Source organism: Symsagittifera roscoffensis, chromosome 4 (genome assembly GCF_963678635.1).
Source record: "Symsagittifera roscoffensis chromosome 4, txSymRosc1.1, whole genome shotgun sequence".
In the NCBI taxonomy this organism is placed as follows: domain Eukaryota; kingdom Metazoa; phylum Xenacoelomorpha; order Acoela; family Convolutidae; genus Symsagittifera; species Symsagittifera roscoffensis.
Window position 1 is genome coordinate 32,867,661 of NC_087065.1, and position 21,990 is coordinate 32,889,650.

A 21,990-nucleotide genomic window follows, 5' to 3' on the forward strand; every position below is an offset into this window, starting at 1 on the left:
AACGCTGGATTTTCTTTTCAGAATTAAGCAAAACACATATGAACAGTTCTTTTATTCAATTTTGCTACGCGGATTATTAAAACTGCAATTCGTACAAATTTTATGTATGGACCATTCAAACAATTGCATGAAAACTATGAGACTAGCGATCTCCCATTACGGCAATTATATGACCAGAATACTGTCATACATGGGGAAAAATGACCAGATTTGTTCGAAAATATATGAAGTCTCCATAATTTATAGTTTTGATTCTATTTATGATTAAGTGGTTTGTAAATTGTTTTTTTTTCTCGAAATATGGTGAGGAAACTTGTTCATGCATGTATCAGCTTTTCCCCATCATATTTTGAGAAAAAGTTCATTTAAAAACTGGTTGACTTTTTTCTCTCGAATTATGGTGGGGGGAAGACCTGAGACATGCATAAACGTGCGCTTCCTCCCCATTTTTCAAATAGTCGGAGCAATAATCCAGTATAGATGGTTTTTTTGTGGGCAGTTAGCAAGACCAGCATCTTTGCTGATCATCTACAGGAACGCTACTTATAGCCTCAAAGTATAAGCAGTACGCATTGGGCAACCACAAAATATTCAGCATAGATTAACTATCTAACTCCAAGTCGTGATTTTCTTGGTGTATATTTCTGCATAATATACAACTCAAATCCAACCAAAACTTGGCCTTTCCAGACTTTCAAGAACACAGTGATCAGCAACTTCGCGACCCATAAGTGGTATGTCCAGACTCTTGTGACCAAAAAGATCAACCGCGACTTTCGCGACCGAGGTGGAGACGGTGCAACGATGAAAAAACCTCTTGCGGTTTTAGCGATCGAGGTAGAGCCGGCGAGACTTTCGCGACCAAGTTGAGATGGCGCGACCCAGATAATGGCGCAACTCAAATTGCAATAGCGCTACCGGCATGGCCAGCGCGACCAATCTTAACTATTTAGAGATGCAGACTTTCGGGATCGCGGTGGTTACGTCACCACTTTCGCGATCAACTTGGAGACGGCGCGATGCCAAAAAATCTCTCGCGGTTTCAGCGACCGAGGTGGAGACGGCGATTTTTTCGCGAAAAAGGTAGAGATGGCGGGACTCAGATAACGTTGCGACACAAATTGCAACGGCGCAACCGCCCTGGCTGGAGCGACAAGAAATTGCTACTTCCAGACTTTCACGACGGAGGTGAAGACAGCGAGACTTTTGCAAACAAGGAGGAGACGGCCCAATTTCCGCAACCGAGGTAGAGACGGCGCGACTTTCGCGACCAAGCTGGAGATGGCGGTCTAATTTTACCGACCAACGCAGAGACGGCGCGACTTTACAGAGGAAGACGGAGATAAAGGTGCTTACCAGACCTAGCACCTACAGGTTTGGGTGGTCTATCGTTGTTTCATGGTGTTTTCATCGCCTGGGGGGCGAAATTGAATGTGCACTCGAAGAACCCATTGCTCGAAAGTTTCTTTATTGCTTGTTTTTTATGTTTCTTTTCGCAAATGCAAACAGATGCCTGAAATTGATAAATTTGTCAACGTATCAACTCTTGCAAGGTCTTGTTATGCTTTTCAGATACAGTAATTTTACTATCTAACTTGATCAATTAGTTGTCATTTTTGACATGATTTAAGAAAAGTTTTCGGAAACAGTCCATTCAATGATATACGATCTCAAATGCAATCCAAAAGAATCAAACGCGTTGGCTTAGCAAATAATGCCCAGCTAATGTTCTGTGTTCGAAACTTTTTCTCAAAAGTAAGAAAAAAATTTATCCAGCAAAAAAATGAACTTTTTTTCAAAAAATTCTGAAAATTTCAACTTTTTTCAATTTTTTTGTTTATGTCTTGCTAAAACGTCAAAAATGGGTGCAATGCACTTGTATGGTCCATCTTGTTTAGTTCCTACAGCTGATTATTGTTTCGGCTTGCAAACCACAATCAAAAAACGACTAGAATTGATGTTCAGTTTGCAGTTGGTTTCTTTGAAAAATTTGAAAAAACGATTTTTTTTCAGGTTTGACGGGTGAAAATTCTTTTTTTTAGTAGGCCAGTGAAAATTTTGTTGTCAGACTAAAAGTTTGCCTCATCATGGTATATGAAGTACTAATTTCAATTAGTAGAAAAAATTAGAAGAACAGTGACTTTTGTGAAAAAACAGAAAATATCATGAAAAAAATCAGTTTTTGGCAGGAAATTTCTCAAAAAAAGAGAAGTATTTCTTTTCGTTACTCCTATAAACTAAATGGAAAATGACAATTACTCTATGTCCTCATTAAAAGTATCGAAAAACGACTGAAACCATGAGTTTTTGGATAATTGACAAAACATTTTCCGAAAAGCTATCAAAAATCTCAAAAAATTTTTTTCAAATTATTTATGTTACCATTCCATTGTGACCCCTAAACAGTGCTAATTTCATGAGGTTATCACGCCATACCTCAAATGTGCTCTGAAAACAGAGTTATTGAGGCATTTCTTATCGAAAAACGTAATTTTTTCGTGTATTACCTCGTTTTTCCCACTAGCAGTCAACGCATAACAAAATTTGGGAAAACGGGGCAAATGTTTATTCTTAGAATTGCTTTTCAAGGCCGCACGCAAATTTCCATGGAATTTTAACCCGAAAACTTCGAGATCGTCCCTTCTTTTGAGCAAAAACTCATAACGCTATAATTCTCTGGCCGTTCGGGGCCCCTACCCCGAACTCACTATACAAAGACGCCGAGAGCGGACGACAACCAAAGCGGAGACGGCGCAAAATAAAAAAAGATGTTTTTTTTGGCGACCGGGATATGTACGGCGCAATTTTTGCGATCAAAGCGGAAAAGTTGCGACTAAAAACAATTCCTTGCGACCTTCATGACCGAGATGGATAGGGTTCGACTTTCTAGACCAGGATGGAGACGGCGCGAATTTCCTGGCCACGGCGACGAAGGCGCGACTTTCCAGACCAAGGCAGAGTGGACGCAACTTTCAAGATCGAGGCAGAAATGGCTCGACCAAGACCCAATTCTTCCCAACCGTGGTTGATGCGGCTCGTATTTTGCTACCCGAATGGAGACAATGCGACTTTCCAAACCAAGGCAGAGGCGGCGCACTCCAAAAATATTTTCTTTCGATCTCTCGCAACTGCTGCTGAAACGGAGTAATTATCAAGACCAAAGTGCAGACGACATTATTTTCGCGACCGAGGTTCCGGATAATAGAATTTCTACGAATTTCCGGATAATAGAATTAGTTTTTTTACTTCAATTGGGCAAATTTTTTTGCTGATTTTGGCATTTGTATAGCAGTGGTCAGATTGACAACCTCCACCTGGTTCGATGTACTCAATTTAGGTTTCGAATTAGAAAGTTGAGCAAGTGCAGTTTTGCGACTGAGTTCGCCGCGGACGAAAAGCAGTTATAAGTCGGGGACAAAGTCGAAACATACCCGATTTCGGTCGGGAGAGTCGAAACATAGGTCAAGCCCAGTCGAAGTATACCTCAAAAGAAAAAGTATACTTGAGGCAAGAAAAAGTAAATTCAACCAATACTTCTTCGGCTATCAGTTTTCAGATCACTAGTTTCCGTCCAAGTGTGCTTAAAGAAAAACAAAAAATGAAAAACCTACATGTAAAAATTAGTTTACGAAATAGGAACTTTGCATGTTACTGATTTTATTTTTTTTCAGTGCAGGTTTTGTAACAAAAAACCAGATGAAAAGCATACATTAGTTTTTTGTTAGCTTACCATGATATTTGATGGTCGAGAAAGTCGAAATATAGTTCGAATACAGTCTAATCATGAACGTGTCTAGTACACAAACTCGAAACATAGGTCGAACACAGTCGAAGTATACCTGAAAAAAAAGTATACTTGAGGCAAGAAAAAGTAAATTCAACCAATACTTCTTCGGCTATCAGTTTTCAGATCACTAGTTTACGTCCATGTGAGCTTAACGAAAAACAAAAAATGAAAAACCTACATGTAAAAATTAGTTTACGAAATAGGAACTTTGCATGTTCCTGATTTTATATTTTTTCAGTACAGGTATTGTAACAAAAAACCAGATGAAAAACATACATCAGTTTTTTCTTAGTTTACCATGGTATTTGATGGTCGAGAAAGTCGAAACATAGGTCGAATACAGTCTAATCATGAACGAGTCTAGTCGACAAATTCGAAACATAGGTCGAGCACAGTCGAAGTAAAGCTGAAAAGAAAACGTATACTTGAGGCAAGAAAAAGTAAATTCAAACAATACTTCTTCGCCTTTCAGTTTTCAGATCACTAGTTTCCGTCCATGTGTGCTGAAAGAAAAACAAAAAATGAAAAACCTACATGTAAAAATTAGTTTACGAAATAGGAACTTTGCATGTTACTAATTTTTTTTTCAGTACAGGTATTGTAATAAAAAACCAGATGAAAGCATACATTAGTTTTTTGTTAGTTTACCATGTTATTTGATGGTCGAGAAAGTCTAAACATAGGTCAAGCACAGTCAAAACATGGGGCGAATAGTCGAAAAACGGACTTAGACCTGCAACTTAGCCGGATTTGTTTTTGCTGGCGCAACTGAAAGTCATTCTTGTTTAAGGTTCAATAATGTTAATTAAAGTTTTCCCTAAATTAAGGTTCACATTCTTGTGATCTAGAGGGTTGAGATAATCATCACACATCGTGTTGTTAGCCATGCCGCTTGAGACGAATCTGAGATGGGTCGAACAAACATTGTAAAATTTTTTGTTTGTTGAGAAAGTCGAAACATTTTTATGCGGGGCCGGTCGAAAAAATAAACTTTAAGAAATATCGGTCGAGACAGTCAACAAAGTCAATATATATCTGAGCTGGGTCGAACAAAGTCGAACACTTTTTTTGTTGGGTCGAAAAAGTCGAAACATGCCAATGATTGTGCGAGAAAGTCGAAACATACCGGAATTTGGTCGAGAAAATCGAAACATACATCGAGTCTCTTGAGCCGGGCAGTAATGTTATCACATCTCTTGTCAACGAGTTCTGAGTCTACAGATTCATTCATCGCAGACCGAATTTGTGGTTTAATTTTGTGAAAACTAACCTTCTCATGTGTCACATGCCTTGTTCACCAAAGACTGCAGCCATCGATACAAATAATGGTCATTTATTTACGCAATGTAAAATATCAGCTCGACGGAACAAAGAAGCTGCTGCTTTGAATTCCAAACAGAACAAGTAAACACTTGCCTTAATATCCCTATCAATCAGAAAAGGTTCAAATAAAGCTTTTGATATCTTTAAGGACTGCCGGAATTATCATACCATACATGATTTGTGCGCTGAATTTTCAGCTGAAGAAATTCATAGACGGTGGCGCCTTTTTAGATGAAGAATAAATAATGAGCTATTTTATTAGGAAACCGTTCATCTGTGTGTGACAAGCCGAAAATCCGTAAAAGACAAAAATTCTTCCTACCATTGCTTGAACAAATTGTGAAAACCTGTGTCCTTGGCAGACGACAACATCATGCTGGCCCCTAAAACGCGTTTTGACATTTTTCCGCCCTTCCGTAATCAATGTTATCCTTGAATGTCTATAATTCATTGCTATTAGTTAATGCATGTTTATGAGGGCTGCGGTGGCGTGATAACAAGCTGTTTAATCAGGCGGTTCTGTGTATGAAGTGAGGCCAGAAAATTCTGTAATTGCCAGTGAAGAGATAGTTAGGAGAAGCACATTCAACACCAAGCTCAAATGTAAAAGTATTTGCAAGTATCTTGAAGAAGTATTTGCAACGGCAAGCACTGACATTTGGTAGATTCAATGCCAGAACAGAAATAAGACATTAACTTAGCCTGATATAGCAGAATTTTGCATCACATAAATGTGAGTTCTTTGGTCAAAATTGTTGTCTAAAATGTGGTCCCCCTCAGGAGCTTGACAACCTGACCATTCACAGGTATCGCTTTTTGGTGGATCAAGCCTAGAACTTTTTGATCCGCAGCGACGCAGTTTTTCTTTTGAGATTGAGAAATTAGACAAATATAGCAATCAAAAATGGTGTTCTTGAAAAACAAACTTTTTTCTTCCAAATTTTGAATTCTGGATAAGAGATTTGCTTCTAAATACTCAATTATGATAATGCAATGGTAAACACAATCATGAAATTGTATTACAAATAGAAAAACTGTTTGCAAATCAGGAAATTTTCACAAAAATGTTTTTTGGACAGAGTTATTCAATACAACGCAAGACAGCGCAAGACGACTTGTTTTGAATAATAAGGTGCAAAAAGTATATATCAGATTCGTCGATGTGGATTACATATGGTTTAAATCAAAAGCAAAAATTGTATCACTCCTAAATTCTTCGAGCAGTGTTTATTTTGAGACAAACTTTATGGTACCCTTTCAACACTTTATTTTTGCTTCAAAATTTAGATCAATTTTGTGAAAACTGTCAAAGATTTGGAAAACTAGCTAACTTTTCTTGATTAATCATTTGTTAATTGCTGTTACACTAAAACCTTTATCAAAAATATGATTACTTTTCTTGTTTCGAAAAATTGATATAGCGTTTTAAAAAGCGACTTCAAAATAATTGTTTAAAAAATCAAAATACCCGCGTCCCGGCTGAACTTCTTATTTTTATCTTCAAATCCTAAACACGCACGGTAGATGCCAACCCTTTTGGGACTGTTTTGATTCCAAGTTTCTTAGCAAGAAGGAAGAATGAAAATTTTTACATCTGTGCGCTTTTTTGTTCAGACAAATTTCGACTATTTAACTTGCCATTTTTGAATTGAAGCTCGTTCGAGGTGGGACGAGAAAAAACCGCCCACAATATAATCGATTTAGTAGTTTCCAACAAACATAATTTAAACTGTTGTACATTATATGATTATAATTGATTAAAATTAACTCGAAACAGCAATTGATTTTAATTAATTTGAACAATGAACAATTGCAATGCCCTAAATCCGCATGGCAATCCCTTATAATGCAAAACTTTTAAATAGAAAATTTGTTATTTTGTGTAAAATTTTCACAAGCGAAATATCGTTTTTACATTTTTTTTTCTTCGTTTCTTCTCCATTAGAGTTGTTCCATTATATATATTTGTATAACCGCATACAAGTTTAGGCGTAAATCATCGATTGTAACAATTTATTATTTTGAAAATTTGACTATTGTATTTGATTTTACCAAAATTAGGTGTTGAAAAGTTTTGGTATGTGTGTGTGTAGAAGAGAGGGAGGGAAGGGGGACGACATTGTTCTGATTGAATCCAAAGTGTGTATGAGTGTATGTGTGTGTGTGTGTGTGTGTGTGTGTGTGTGTGTGTGTGTGTGTGTGTGTGTGTGTGTGAAGGTCTGGAGGGGAGGGGCAACTATATCTATTGGCTTTTTTTTTGGAAAACTATTTTAACTATTATTCACTATTATGTGCATGGTGAACACGCTGACTATTGTGAAAAGATTGATTCGTCATACTTTACATAATAACATGAGAACTTTTCTTAGCCATAAGAACACATATCACAACTATAAAAAAATGAAAAAAATTAAAATGTGGGGAGAATGGGTTTGGTCAAGAAAGTAGACGAGTCATAAAGTAAACAGCTCGTAAGCCAATCTCAATCAAGTAGAAAAAAAACTGAAAACGCAAACTACGGTCAAATTCTAACAAAAAATCCGAAAGACTTCAACCGATAGAAGGAAATACCTCACCCTTTTTGATTCAACAAAATGGACTCCCTCCAAAAGCGAGTAAGCAAATCTGGAGCTTGTAAAATATCGGTGGTTATATCATACATGTGCATGTCAGTCTGCTCACATGTCATCACGCCAGTCTCCACAGAAAGTGTGCATAAATTAGCGCAATCTGGCAACTTTCAAGTTGACAAAATTATTATGGATGAACAGTTTTAATTTTAGTAGTAACGTTGCCCCAAACACGTTTTTTCGAACGCAAATTGCTCCATCAACAGAAGCGGATCCAAAAATTTCACAAAAAAAATCTAGAATTAATAAAAACGCGTCAACAAAGGAGGTAGATTCCATTTCTAACTTTCCTGCTTTTATCAATTTGGGCCAATGAAAAATTCAATAATAATACATAAAATAATTAAAACAATTTGTTTTCAGGCAGATAAATTCGAAGTTCAATTTAAAAAACTTGAGTAAATTAAACACTGCCTGGGTAAATAACCGTAGAATTTGCAAATGGAAGCGTTCTAGTTTTGAATCTATCATTTCTTATGACATGGTAGGGTGTTTTCCTTCTATGGGTGGCCCTAATTAGCGCATAAAATAGCTGCTGATAGAGAAGAAAGAAAGAGTGGAAATAAAAACTCAATAAAATGACATCAAAAGGTGCACCGAATCAATTCCTCTTTCCGTCATTTACTTCCAGCTCAGCTGAGACTCTTTGCTGGTCTTGACTTGCTTCAAATAACCGAATGAAAATCTCAATAAGTGACCATATGCACTCATATATCAGTTTTTAGACTAACTTTTGGCGATATTTTTTATTATGGAAAGGAAAAATGTTGTACAGAAAAGCAGTGGGGAGGCTACATTATGCGGTATTTACTGTGTAGGTTATTGATTTAGAAATAAGAAGCTCAATTTTATCTTGAGGATGTGGAGGTCAGCGGGTAGAAGAGGGGAGGGACTTGTTATAGAGAGGGGAAGGGAATAGGGCTCTCGCTTTTCTTCTGATGCGGTCCTCCCGAACAGCAACCTGAAATGGGGAACAAGTGTGCCCGTGCACCTAATATAATGAGGACAGAAGCGGCGATGTGATGTGATGTGATGTGATGTGATGGCGTGTGAAGAGCAAGTGGAGGGGCAGGAGTTGAAGACAAACGGACGGTGCGGCTGAACCGCTTCATCCCCTCCTCCTTAATTGTCCTCCGGATAAGTTATTGTAAAAGCACTATTGCTAATGCCTTTTACTCACTCTCAGCTAGCTCCTTTCATTCAAAACTCCGCTCCCAAGGCTGCTCAATACAAAATGACATGAAGATGGATGAGCTAATAAGCTAAATGTCTTTCATCTCTTTCTCTCTCTCTCTCTCTCTCTCTCTCTTTCTCCTTCGTTATTCAAGCAAAATATGTGTATGTGAGTACCTGTTGGTATGTTGTGATTTCAGTTGAGCTGATGAGAAGCAAACAGATTGAATAATGACTATAACGCAATCATACCATGCCTTTTCTGATCGTAAAGCAATTAGGCTCACATGCCGGTGTCTTCTCCATAAAATTAAATGGTACTGTAAAACCTGTACAATATAATAATAAAATAAGTCAGCACTCCCCTTCTGGTTGTTTCCTAATTCATCCATAAACTATTTATAAGGAAGTACTGAAAGCCCATTCCGTTTTCTACGATCAATTCTGCAATACGTAGAAGTACATATAAAAGAACTCCAATTAGGCCGTAATGATTATTTTTCATCTGTTTCCACGGGGACGACAAAAACAAACCAACGAAGAAACTGTTCAGCAGCGAACGGAAAAGACAACTGAGCCTCTGATCAAAAACTTTCATCATAGCCCTAATTACCCCTCTCTGATGCTAGATTAAATGTTATTAAATGCAACAGGAGCACTCTCCAAATATGCTGTAAAGGAGAATTTATTAAACCTATTTCAGCTCAGTAGTATGTTCGAACTGTTATTTTTCCGACATTCGATAAAATTGGCGGAGTATTCATGCTTGGAGAGGCTTTTTTATTCGGTCAATTTTCGAATTTCTCACTCAGCTTTTTTAATGGATTTTTCTACACTATTTGAAATATATTGTTTTCTGGAGCACAAAAAAAGGAAAAAAATCACCTGGGATCATTTTTGTAATTACATCTGTTCGAATTGAGTTGCGGCATGTCTTGCAGGATCTTGGTTTTATGGAATACAAGACGCTAAACACGGTCATGTGTACATTGCATAGTGTGGGGTATAAAATTAAGAAAAACATGAAACATTAAAGTTTCTTGGTTATTTTTCCCGCAAAAAAAATTAAATTGACCCATAAGTGCAGTCGGAAGAGTCAGAGCTTCGCCCTGATATACGAGTAGTCTTTTTAGAGCTTCTAGTCGAATTGTTCAATTGTCAACTATGCCTGAAAATCAGTAGACTTTTTTGAGGTTTTGACGCAAAACTTAGACCGATTAGTGAGTTTCACTTGAATTAGGGCTGAAGTTTCAGCCAAATTAATTATATCAAAAAGAAAACAATGAAATTTTTGCGCATCATTTGTTGACCCAAATTGTCCTGATCGGCAATTTAAAAATGTCACAATTTTGATCAATTTTCATAAAAGGTTATTGGTTAAACGCTTCATAATGTTAAGCTCACAACATCAAAATGTTCCGTTACTTTATTCGAAAAGTTGAAGAATTTTGTTCGTTTATTGCGATTATTTGTGCCTCTGGTGTTTTTGTCTCCAGAGAAAATTTGGCTTTTTAAAATTTGGCGGATTATTTGTGCCTCTGGTGATTTTGTCTGCAGAGAAAATTTGACTTTTTGAATAACAATTTTTGATTAAATTTTTTTCTGACATTATCCACAAAGTTTTGTTGTTCTGAGGTCATATTGAAAAAGATATTTCACCTGTGATCATTTTTTGTAAGTTTTTGGGGATTAAAGATGGACAATTGGGTCTAAGTTAACAAGCAATAGATTCGTGCTATTATAACGTATAAGGTAGACAGAGACGAAAAGTTAAACATAAATATTGAAAAAAAAATCCTAACCCCCATAACTTTTCGAAAAATGGTAGCAAGGTGAAATGTCTGTCCTAAACGCTTAGTTAAAATGTCTGTCCAAGTATGCGTAATAAACGCTTTGTTGAAAGTAAAGAAAAACAAGACTGCTCGTATCAGGGCGAAGCCCTGAATGTTTCGACTGCTTTTTAAGGTCTATGGAGCAATAATAATATTAGAAAAGTAAATGTAATAAAAAATGAACAATTTTTTTTCTCTAAAAATTGAAATTTTTTATGTAAATCATTCCACCTCACGCCATATAAACTACAAAAGAATAACGTATCAATAATGGCAAATAAGCTTCTTTCAACCAATTTGGAACGATTTCTAAGAGGAATTAAATCTCCGCTTACGCGTTAATAGCGCGAAATACATCGCGCGTTAATTGTCCCAAATTAGCCAAAATGGCAATCTTTAAACCCCCGTAACTTTACGAAAAATGATCACAGTTGAAAAATCGTTTCGAATTTAAGCTCAGGACAACAATACTTTTTGAATGATATGAAAAAAATTCCGTCAAAAATGGCTAGTTAAAAAGTCAAAATTTGTCTGAAGAAAAAAAACCCACCCCGAGCGCAAATATTCCGTTAGTTTCGTGTGAAAGTCGGAACAATGAGTGGTTAAAAAACCAAAAGTTGGAACAACAAAGAGTTGATGTTTTGTCATTAAACTAACGGAGAGCAAGTTTTGCTTCCACAATCTTTGAAAGTCGGAAAAACAGATGAAAAAATTCATTTTTTATGTTCTTTTCCTTCCCTCGTTCTTTTTTTACCAAGAAAATTTGTTGCATCAAGCTTTTTCTATACTTGCAGTTGTTTAAATGAAGACCATTTCAGTCGATAAAAAATAATTTGTTGCAAAGGTTCATGTGACAATTTCACTGATGTACAATACTGTGATGTTCGCTATTCCCTTTTTGTTTGCATCTTGATACAACTAGCGTGATGGCTGCGTACTGGATACTTTGGCCTGATGGTTTTCATAATATAGAACAAGATTTCAAAAAGTTTCCTCGTCCAGGGGGCGGATCTAGGATTTTCTCGAGGGAGGTTGGATTTTCAAACAAATTTCAAACGTTTTGTCGACTTTTTTAGGTCTATCAAATGGATTATCCGAGCTCTACCAAAGCACTACAAAGACACTGTTTAGGTCAAAACTTCTGCGCCGCAGGCAAATTTTTAATTTAAAAAACAGGCCAAAAAGGGCGTTTTTAGGCAGTTTTTGGAAAGTTTTGACCAAAGAATTGTTTTTTTTTGGCGCGCGCTCCCTCCTCAAACTTATTATATATTTAAATTTTTTGAAAAACAGGACGAAAAGGGCGTTTTAGGCAGTTTTTGGAAAATTTTGACCAAACATCGTTTTTTTCAGCGCGCTCCCTCCTCAAACTTAGAAAAAAGTTAGTTTCCGTCACCAAAAATGGATTTTTCAAATGAGTACAAAGAGGGAAGCTTCGTGTCGGCAGGTGGTGGAGTCCCTAAAAAAACGTCCGCCCCCAATGCCCCCCCCCCCCCCAAATCCACCCGTCCTCGTCAATGCTTTTTAAGAAAGAGTGACTAATTTGAGACAATTAACGAGCGAAATAATTTGTGCTTTTAACGCGTAAACGGCAATTTAATCCGGTTAAGAATTTCTTCCAAATTTATTTGGCAGCTGTCTTGTCAATGCTATTTAAGAAAAAGTGACTAATTTGAGACAATTAACGAGCGAAATAATTTGTACTTTTAATGCGTAAACGGCAATTTAATCCGGTTAAGAATTTCTTCCAAATTTAATTGGCTAGCTGTTTATTCTAAGATTACTTTACTTCATGCTAAATTTATCACTTTTAATTTTAGATAGCGCATAGAGTGATGATTTTCGAAAAATAATTAATTTTTTCCATATTTTTTGAAAACTTCCTTTTTTCAAGTTGAAAGATGCTCCATAGATTCGAGAGGTCAGTTGGACCATTCGAGGTATCGCTCCGATACGAGCAGTTTTGTTGTTCCTACTTTTGTAGAGTCTGAGGAATATATATGCCTGTTGGTTTTTTAAAATTCAATCTTCAGAGCTTTTCCCTGATATACGAGCAGTTTTTACATATAAATGCAACCATGTCCATCTTGACAGTTCTTAGATTCTTTTTTTGAAAAGCTTTGTTAAGTTATTTCATTAAAAGAGATCACTGTTTAGAAAAAAGACGAATAATTTTTGAAAAATTTGGCTGTGATCCCCATAACACATCCAGAATAAGGTTAGAGAAAAAAATTTCCAATTAAATTTACTACCATTGGTACGGAACTCACAAACAATTTTAACTTGTCTATAAGCGTTTTAATTTTGGGTGTTTTGTCCTTAGCAAATTAGTCTCTTCCGGGCAAAAAAAAAGGTTTTTGAACTTGAAGGTTTTCGAAAAATAGCAATCCAAAGCAATTAATTTCAAGTAATCCAAATAAAATCTGTGAGATTTACATAAAATGATAAGAACATGGGCGTGTCCGTTTGGTTTTCAAATGCTCGGCTACTTAAAACCAGTACCAATGACAATTGTTTGCTTTGTAAGTGGTGAAACGGCTACTCTGAGAACCTCTGGACACGCATGTTTGTTTATAAACAAGTTGAGTGAAAAGAAAAATTACCGCCGTTACGAATAAAATCTATAGCAATAAAAGTGGATGACTTCTGGAGCTAAAATGGGATAGCATAATTTACAGAACATCAGTATCGGGCAAACCAAATGTGGAAAAAAACGTGGCAAATTTTGCTCAATAACTCGAGTATTTGTCCATGTGTGTGTTTCTATTTGTCTGGCCCATTGCACTGTTTGCAATCATCCATCAAGTGGGGCAGGTAGTGCTCCACCTGCACTGTGGTGTGTGAAAACTGGAAGTTGGACTTGAGTTTCTTGGTGGATTGTTTCAACACTTCCTCTTGGTCTGCATCTCTCTCTATGGTCAAGTGGACTGAAATTGCCACCTTGTCTATGGACAGGGACCATACATGCAAATTGTGAACAGTCCTCACCCCTGCAATCGCCGTAAGCTCGTCCGAAATCTGGTCGTACTCGTATCCAGAAGGTTTTCCCTCCATCAGAATCTGGACTGCATCTCGCATGATGGTCAGAGTGGTAAACAGAACCAGAATTGAGAAGAAGAACGTACAGATGGGGTCGGCCAGAACCCACTCAGGCTTCACTTTTATTATTCCAGCTGCAATCAGCACACCTGTGCTCTGGACCAGATCACCGAGACAGTGAATGAAAGCAGCGCGCACGTTGATGTTGCGACCCTCCGACAGCTCTTGCTCGATGTCTTGCGAGTTGACAGCGCTCATATTTGAGTCGTCATTAATCGTCGCGTGGTAGTTTGAGTTTGGCCGCATGATAGCTTTGGACTCGGTGTCATGTTGCTGTTGTTTTTTATGACTGAGACTATGGCTGTGGCTGTGACTGGGCCCATGACTGCTATGTCCAAATCCTCCGTGGTCATGTGGTATGTCCGCCTGGTAAAGAACCACTCCAAGCACTATGTTCACAGCCAGCCCACAACCGGCTGTTATCAGCATGACGTCTGCGTCTATTTCGTAGTCTCTGTTGATCACTCTGAAAATGGCCATGTAAACAAGGACGCCTGTGAGGACCCAAATCAACAACACACTGATCACAGCACCCAGAACTTCTGCGCGGTAATATCCAAAAGACATGTTTTTGGTGGCAGGTCGGCTGGCGAACCAGATGGCGAACAGACTGATGCAGAAGCCAGCGAAGTCAGACAGCAGATGGAATGCGTCTGTCATGATTGCCAGACTGTTTGCCAAGAAACCACCCGCAAACTCACACACCATAAACACCAGCACCAGAGAACTAGCCAACATCAGCTTGTTCCTCGCTGCATTCGACTCGCTCTGACTCACATTGAGGTCTGTGTGGCAATGGTCCCCCTCTTTCGTCATCGGGTGGGGGTGGTCCAACTTGTTTGTACTGGCCCTGTCGCTTCGCTGTTCATCGCTCGAACTCGGAATCATTACTTCAGTGTCACCGCTGCTTCCCGACATACTCAAAGGAGATATAACAAATTTTTTGGGGGGTTGGAGGTGTTTAAAATTTAAAGTATAACCTAAGAAGCGAATGCCAATTTATTAAGGCACAAAATAATCAAAATAATGGGCCTCCAATTGATAAAATTAACGCCAAGTCTATTTGACCAGCACGTTCAAATGGTGCGATGAAAGTGTGAACTTGAAATTTGCTATCCAACAACCAATTAAATGTGTCTTTTGAGAGACCTTCAAATCAGATTGTTTGAACTTCGACAGAAAATATCAAATCAAGCAAAGACAAACAGATAAATGTCATCAATTTCTGACTGTGTTCCTACAAAATATCTGAGAAAGAGAGATGCGACTAAATTTGTGTCAAGTGGCTCAATCTTGGTAGTTATCAAATAGACTTGAGCAAATTCAGTTTTTGAGAAGAAAACCGGATATAAAGGCTGATACCCGATGAATGAAAACACAATTCAGTTTTTCGGAATGACGGATAGTTATCCTTAAATTGCCCAGTTTCACCGATAGCAAAAACTTGGAAAATTGGAATGATATTGCAAGGATGCGACCTTTAATAACAGATCACGAGAATCTCATTAAATGTCAGCGCACTTCTGTTGGAAACACTGGAGTTGACCTCACATGATTTATGAAATATATAAACGCGAGAAGGCTTTGAAAAACACATATTTTACTCACTACTGGCTTTTGTTGAGTTCAGGGGCGGGTTAACAGGGGCATCGTGTTTTTCGGCATCCATTTTGGGCTGACCAGTCGTAAAAAAAATTTGAAAAGGTGCTTTTGGCACCAATAAATACAAGTTTAGAGGACGAGCGCGCGCCAAAAAAAGTAAGACTCTAGTCAATATCTTCCAAAAGGCTTCCAAAAACGGCACTTTCTCAACCAAAGGTTGTTTTGCTGGTTTAAGAAAGACTGGGATGTCAATTTGTTCAAAGTCATAGAAGGTCAACCGAATTTTCGATTTTTTTGGAAATCCCCGCTTGAGAAAACTCTAGATCCACTCCTGTCTCTGTCAACCCTGTCAATGATAACAGCTTTTTCATTTATTTCCGAATTTATTAGTCTTTGCATAATAACATGCACACCCGCCACACCAATTTGTTCTTCCATCACACCCAACAGGTCGCGTTTGAGAACATCTTCCTTCCTTTATTTGGAGAAAACAACACCTAATACCAAAGTACATGAATGGTTGTGGACTGTTTCACTAAACTACATCATAAAGTATTCAGTTTTTGACAAAAACGAGACCGAAACGGGCAGTATCTAATCGTTGGTTCCGTCGTTTATCTTTACATGAAAATAACTTGTAACTGCCATTAACTTAAGATGTTTTCAGCTATTGTAAGATTTTTCAGCATACTAGTTGCCCAAATTATTTACTTTTACCAGTATTTTCAAACGACATTCCTCTCCTCATGGCTCATTTCTGACCTCTTCGGGGATATATCACATATAGCAGAAGATCGGAACATTAGGACAAGCTGAGAAACTCCTGTATCTCAGCAATATCTAAATGAAAAACCCTTGTGAGTTAGGACCGATGTGGTTAACTCATAGAGTAATTTCGGATAGGGTACACCGTCTGCTCGTCACGCTATCTTATTTTCGGCCGGATAGATTCGTCCAACTTCTTAGTCTAATACCGATCCTAATCTTACTCTTATACTTTCTAGTCTCAGGGTGTTTAACTAGTCTCTGCTAGGCTCAATAGATCTAGGGTATACTGGTTTATTGCGGCTGCTGAAGTTCTCTTGGAGAGGCAACTAATTTCTAAGTTAAATTCAAATCTCTCTGGTGCTGAAACCACAAGTAATTTCAGCACTTACAAATAAGTGGGTTGTTAGTTAGATGGATTATGATTGGTTAATATTAAATATTTTACAGTAGTAAAATATCCAATTTATCCAATTATAAATTGTAGTTTAGATCAGGTTCCACCCATCCGGGTTTTACAGAGTTTTTTAGAATTATCTTTCTGCAATTCAAAGGATGGATGATGAACGTTGGTATTTGGCGAACATCATATTCTTGTCCGGTTCCTCTTGTTAAAGAAGTTCCAGGACGCTGTAGGGACATACAATCGTTGCGTCGTCTTGTGACAACGACTGTGATCCCCAATGAAATCAATCTGATTTCAAAATGATTTGCTATGACGGTTTTTTCTGTATTATGTAGAGAACTTGTTTTGTGTTCAACCTCGTCTGGGAATGGCGTGGAGATCGTGTGTGGAAGGGATGCCTCGTAACTCGGATCTGCACGTATACTTGAACATCGAGGTGGTCATTGGTCTAGTTCAATGAAGTCCTTTTCGGCGAAGTCAAGTCGTACTCTAAATCCTTTGAGTTGTGATTGTGGACGGCATATCGGTTGTGATTAGCCATTCTTTGTTCGAGTGTGATGGGATCATCTTGTCTTTGGATGTTCGTCTTTGTTGTTGTGTGTTGATCTATATATTGCAAGATATGATTTGTACTTTATAAAATTATGTTAGTTCGGTTTTTTAATCATGAATTTAGTTAGTTGTTTTCACAAAAGCATTTTGTTTTAGTTCGGTTATTTTGAAGAGTTACTCACCCTTGAGCACCTCTTATTAAAAATAGAAGTGTGGTCACAAAGCGTGGATGTAGCGCGGTGGGTTAGGCCGGCTATAGAGCATGCTCAGGACGTCCTCTCTGGTGGGTTAGGCCAGGAGTGGGTGTATGATTTCGTGCTGTTTCTGTGAGAGGTCCTGTTATGTGATAACGTTTTATGTTGGGTTTATGTTGGTCTTTCTTATGTTACTTTGGCTGTGTCCTTTTTTCAAAAATCAAATTGTTTTTGGTATGGGTTTGTCTTGCGATTTTTTTGTTTTTTATTATTTCTTTCTTAGACTTTATAATAGTCTTCAAAAGAATAAATTATCCAGTTTTAAACTGGGTTAATCTGGTTTGAGTACCGTTGGTTTTCTTTTCTTAGTCATGCTGTCATGCAGAATTCCTGTGCGATTGAATGAAAATTTCAAAAGGTTAGTACTGCATTTTCATTTTATCAATTTATTACATAGAATTTCAATTTTACTGCGTTTGGGGGAAATTTTAAAGTTATAAATTTTCATCGTATTTAATTTTACTGCTTCATGGGAAAATAATTTATAAATTAATTTACTACATTTGGTATTAATTTTATTACATTATTTTGTGCAAGATATTAATGAATTTTAAAAGAATTTTAACAAGTTCGTATTTTTATTTTTCTTTTCTGTTTTTGTAGGTTATCGTGGTATGAAGACTAGAAATGTAAATGAAACATGAATAAAGAATGGTTAGTACCAATTTAAATTTATTAGTGAAGTGTATTTTAAATTATACTTACCTGTTAATCGTCTGGGAAAAAGCCTTGGGGGAAGATGTCGTGTATCGTATCTGATGTTGTTAGTAATTTGGCTAGTATGCGAATGATGTTTTTAGTTTGGAGCAGTGGCCAAAGCAATTGAAGTGCTTTAATGGTTTTTAGTTCTTCGGTGCCTACTGCAAACTCGTAAGGTGTGTTTTGAATGAGGTTAAATATTTTGTGAATATATGTAGTATTGTGAATGAATTCTAATATTGGTATTTCTATTGGCTGGATAAATTCATGCGGGATAAGGAAGGGTCTGGATTCTTCGGCGTTCAAGGTCTTCGTGATGGGACAAAATATATACATTTGTGTAATCGGATCATAATTGCGGAGGATGCCGTGGAGGTTAGTATCCTTGATGCAATAAGTGAAATTAGGGAAAAATGGTGATGTGTATTTCGAGTTGAGAAACTGAAAACGATGGTGTGGTTGTCTTGATGGAGTATGCAAATCAAAATGATTTTGTATGAAGCGATAGTATGTATATGTGTGAGTCTGTTTAGTGCGTAACTTAATATCGTGGGAACAGTGCAAATCGCGTTCATGTGGTGCAAGGAAGTGAAAGGTTAGTGAAAATAACTGAAATTTGTCTTTGAAACTTTCGTAAGCTTGAATATCATTTAGTGCTTCAGAAATGATGTGATTATATTTTCTATCAAAAATATTAAGTGTGAATACATATGACGTTTTGATGAAAAATTTTTCTGTTAGTTGTGGGTTAGCGAAGCGATCTTCATCTAGAAATTGGTCTTGATCAGTTCGGATGATATTATGGTCGTAATATTCTATTGTAAATTCGTTAGCTCGGGGTGCAGTGAATGTTTTTAATAATTTTTTATATCCTACATAAGTGAATTGTCTAGGTGTTAGTGTTGCGGTGAGTCTATATAACATATTTTTATTCTTTTCTGTGTCGTCATGAGTATTAGTTAGTGGAAGGCAAAGGGGATTAGTAAAATGATAATAAGTTGTCCAATGAAGTGTAGGCATTAAAACATGTTCATCTACGAAACTACGTGTGTCATTAGTGTCGTTAGGTGTATTTAATGTATATTGTGGAAATGAGGGCAAGGTGATTGCTAGAAAATCTTTCGTGTTGGTGTGTTGTGGGTGATTAATATATTCGCAGGCTGTTCCTGGTTTGGTCGGGAATGGTTGATTCGGGAATTTTCTTTTAAAAGTGCGATAAGCTAGGTTAGTGCTACTAGGTGTTTCGGTGGATGTGGATGATTGTGCTAATGATGCAGTGTAAGCTGAGGAGGGTGTAGGAGTAGGTGGGTTTGACGATTCTATCGTGGATGAAAGTTGATGTATAGTGAGGGTGATAGGGTGTATTAACTGTTGTTGTAGGGTAATAAAATTATCGAGTTCCTGGGAAGGTTGGGGGGTATCTGGAGAATTATTATATGATTGGTCGGAATGAAGTGGAGAGTAGGTTGGGGTCACTTGCGAAGCATAAGAAGGAGTGGAAACGGATGGGAGTGAATTATTTGATGGGATTGGTTGAAAAGGGGGTTTTGAAAAAACTGAGGAGTTGGTCTGAAAATTATTGGATGGAGATGGTTCGGAGTCTGCAAATTCGTCAGGGGTTTCTACATTAGGGTTATTAATTTGTGAGATAGATTATAAAACTGAAATATCTGAGTTAGTATCCGAATTCGTGCTTGATGATATATTAATAATTGGAAAATCGGGTGGTGGGAAAGCAAAAAATGGGATTATTGGGATTGGAGTTTGGAGGTTGGCTGGGTGGGAATTTGAGCGGTGTAGGGATCCAAGTTGTCGGCTCATCGTGGGCTAAAAAAAATGATTATTCTGAGACTAAAAAGCGGTAGTATGGGGTTAATATATAATTTTTTTGTATGTATTATCATCTTGTGAATGATGTGTCATTATATGCTGTATGGGACTTTGTGATATATTTGGTCTAGAATTTGGGTTATTTGTTATTGCTAGGTTTCGGAAATTATGTGGGACTAAAGATAATGGATGGTTATGTGGTAGGGGTGTCAAATGTGGTGCGGTAGGTGTTACTTCTATATTATTATGTTCTTCGTCGTAAGTGTTCTGTCTTGTCGCTATTTTTGTGTTATATTCTTTTATTTGTGCGTCTAGAAGAATTTTGTTTATTGATGATGAAAAAATTCAAAAAATCCTGCAAACAGTATGCGTGCTACACTTGCTTGTCTATTTACTTGTGTGTCTATAGCGCATGTGTTATAGATTCCTTTTAAGAGTGAAAAAAGAAATCCTATAATGTTAAACATTGCGTATAAGATAGTTAATTTTTCTAAGATGTAATAGGGCCATCCTAGAAAATCTAGAATTTCATTTTTTTAGGGTAACAAAGCTAAAAATATTTTAGGTGAAATATCTTGTGGTCTGTATTTTTCACCGTTTAGATATATATAGTCTTTAATGTCTTTAAAATATCCGCTATAATCTTGTGTATAAATATCTGCAAATCCTGCAGTTTCGGCAAGTTTTCTTAAATTTTGATCAATTGATTGTCTTTGTATAGTGTCCATTTGTGTTAATAATTCTTGGAATTGTTGTGTTCTGACGTGGTGTTGGATATCGGATTTAGAATATATTCCACTTGATTGTAAATCAATATTTGGATTACGAGCAATAGCTCTGATGCTTTCGGGTGAAAATTTTTTGAGTGATTGCAATAACGTAGGGTATGGAGTAAGAAGATAATATTTATCTTCATCAGGATTCAATTGTACTACATTGTGGCTATTTTCTGATCCACATGGGACTGCGGTATCCCAAAATATGTTCGTCTTGAAAATGTGTCAACAAAATGTACTTTATTTTTATAGAATATAGTGATTCTTTTATAGCAGCGTTTAACTTCAAAAAGGTATAGTGGTGATACTTTTTTGCTACAAGTATAAAACCAAAAAATATTTCCTTCGTAGTCAAGAAAATTTGATCTATTTCCTGACAATAAGTATCCTGCGTAGGGTATTTTTAATACTGCTAGTGCGAGTGATTGTAGGATTTGTGTCCGTTCTAAGTCGCATAATTGGTGAAGTGTTTCTAATTCGGAGAGTGACATTTCTTGAAAAATGCGACTAATTGTATAGTCTAACTTCATATCTAAGTAAATATCATAGTGGATATTACCAAAATAAGTGTTATTCATTAGTGATAGTTCTTGTAAACGTGTACTTCTACTGTCACGTGGCTTTAGTTTTCCACCAGGTTGACCTGTGCTTTTTTGAAAGTTAACTGGTATGTATGATGTTCCTTCGTTTAGAGGGTGACCTGTGGCATAAGGGTCAAATTTTATTTTTCCAGTGGTCATGTCGAAACCTTTTTCGTATTCAACTAGTATTTCAGAAGATTTTTGTAAAGTGGGTTTCTGTATTTGCATCATGCAATTTCTGTTTCTTGGTATATTTGGACACGTGTTAATTTATTTTCTATATTATGGATATTTCTAAAATCAGTACTTTGTTTCCGTGATGGATTGACTTGTTCGTATGGAATTGATTCTATAAAAAAATTTTCGTGAAACTTTATCATTCGAGCATGAATTTTTGCTATTTGAAATGTTGTGCATGTATCTTCGGGGAACCAAACAATTGTTGCTTGTGCCCGTGTTGTAGGGTCACAATAACCTTGATCGTTTTTGCAAGGTAATCTAATTTCTTGATAGATCATTGTGTTGTCTTACAAATCTCGTGTGAGTTGTACTTTTTCGAGTTGTATTTTCCAATCGAAAAACATTATTTCTTGATATCCTTTATTTTTTGTGTCTGCTTTGCAGTTTGAGGGATTATTTATTCTAATGTGTGGTATCCAGTGTTTATCGTGTATGTCATAAGTT

The 21,990-nt window shown here is 36.9% G+C and overlaps 1 protein-coding gene across 1 annotated transcript; it reads right to left on the minus strand.

Moving 5' to 3' along the window:
* Positions 1-13,123: 13,123 nt before the first annotated feature.
* On the minus strand, positions 13,124-14,990 carry LOC134844377 (proton-coupled zinc antiporter SLC30A2-like). Its single transcript, XM_063861032.1, has one exon. The coding sequence runs from the start codon at positions 14,757-14,759 to the stop codon at positions 13,506-13,508; it is 1,254 nt and encodes a 417-aa protein (XP_063717102.1). The 5' UTR covers positions 14,760-14,990; the 3' UTR covers positions 13,124-13,505.
* Between the last annotated feature and the right edge of the window lie 7,000 nt (positions 14,991-21,990).

Excerpts from the sequence above, each read along its gene's own strand:
- LOC134844377 (XM_063861032.1), bottom strand. The coding sequence starts at position 14,759 with ATGTCGGGAAGCAGCGGTGACACTGAAGTAATGATTCCGAGTTCGAGC.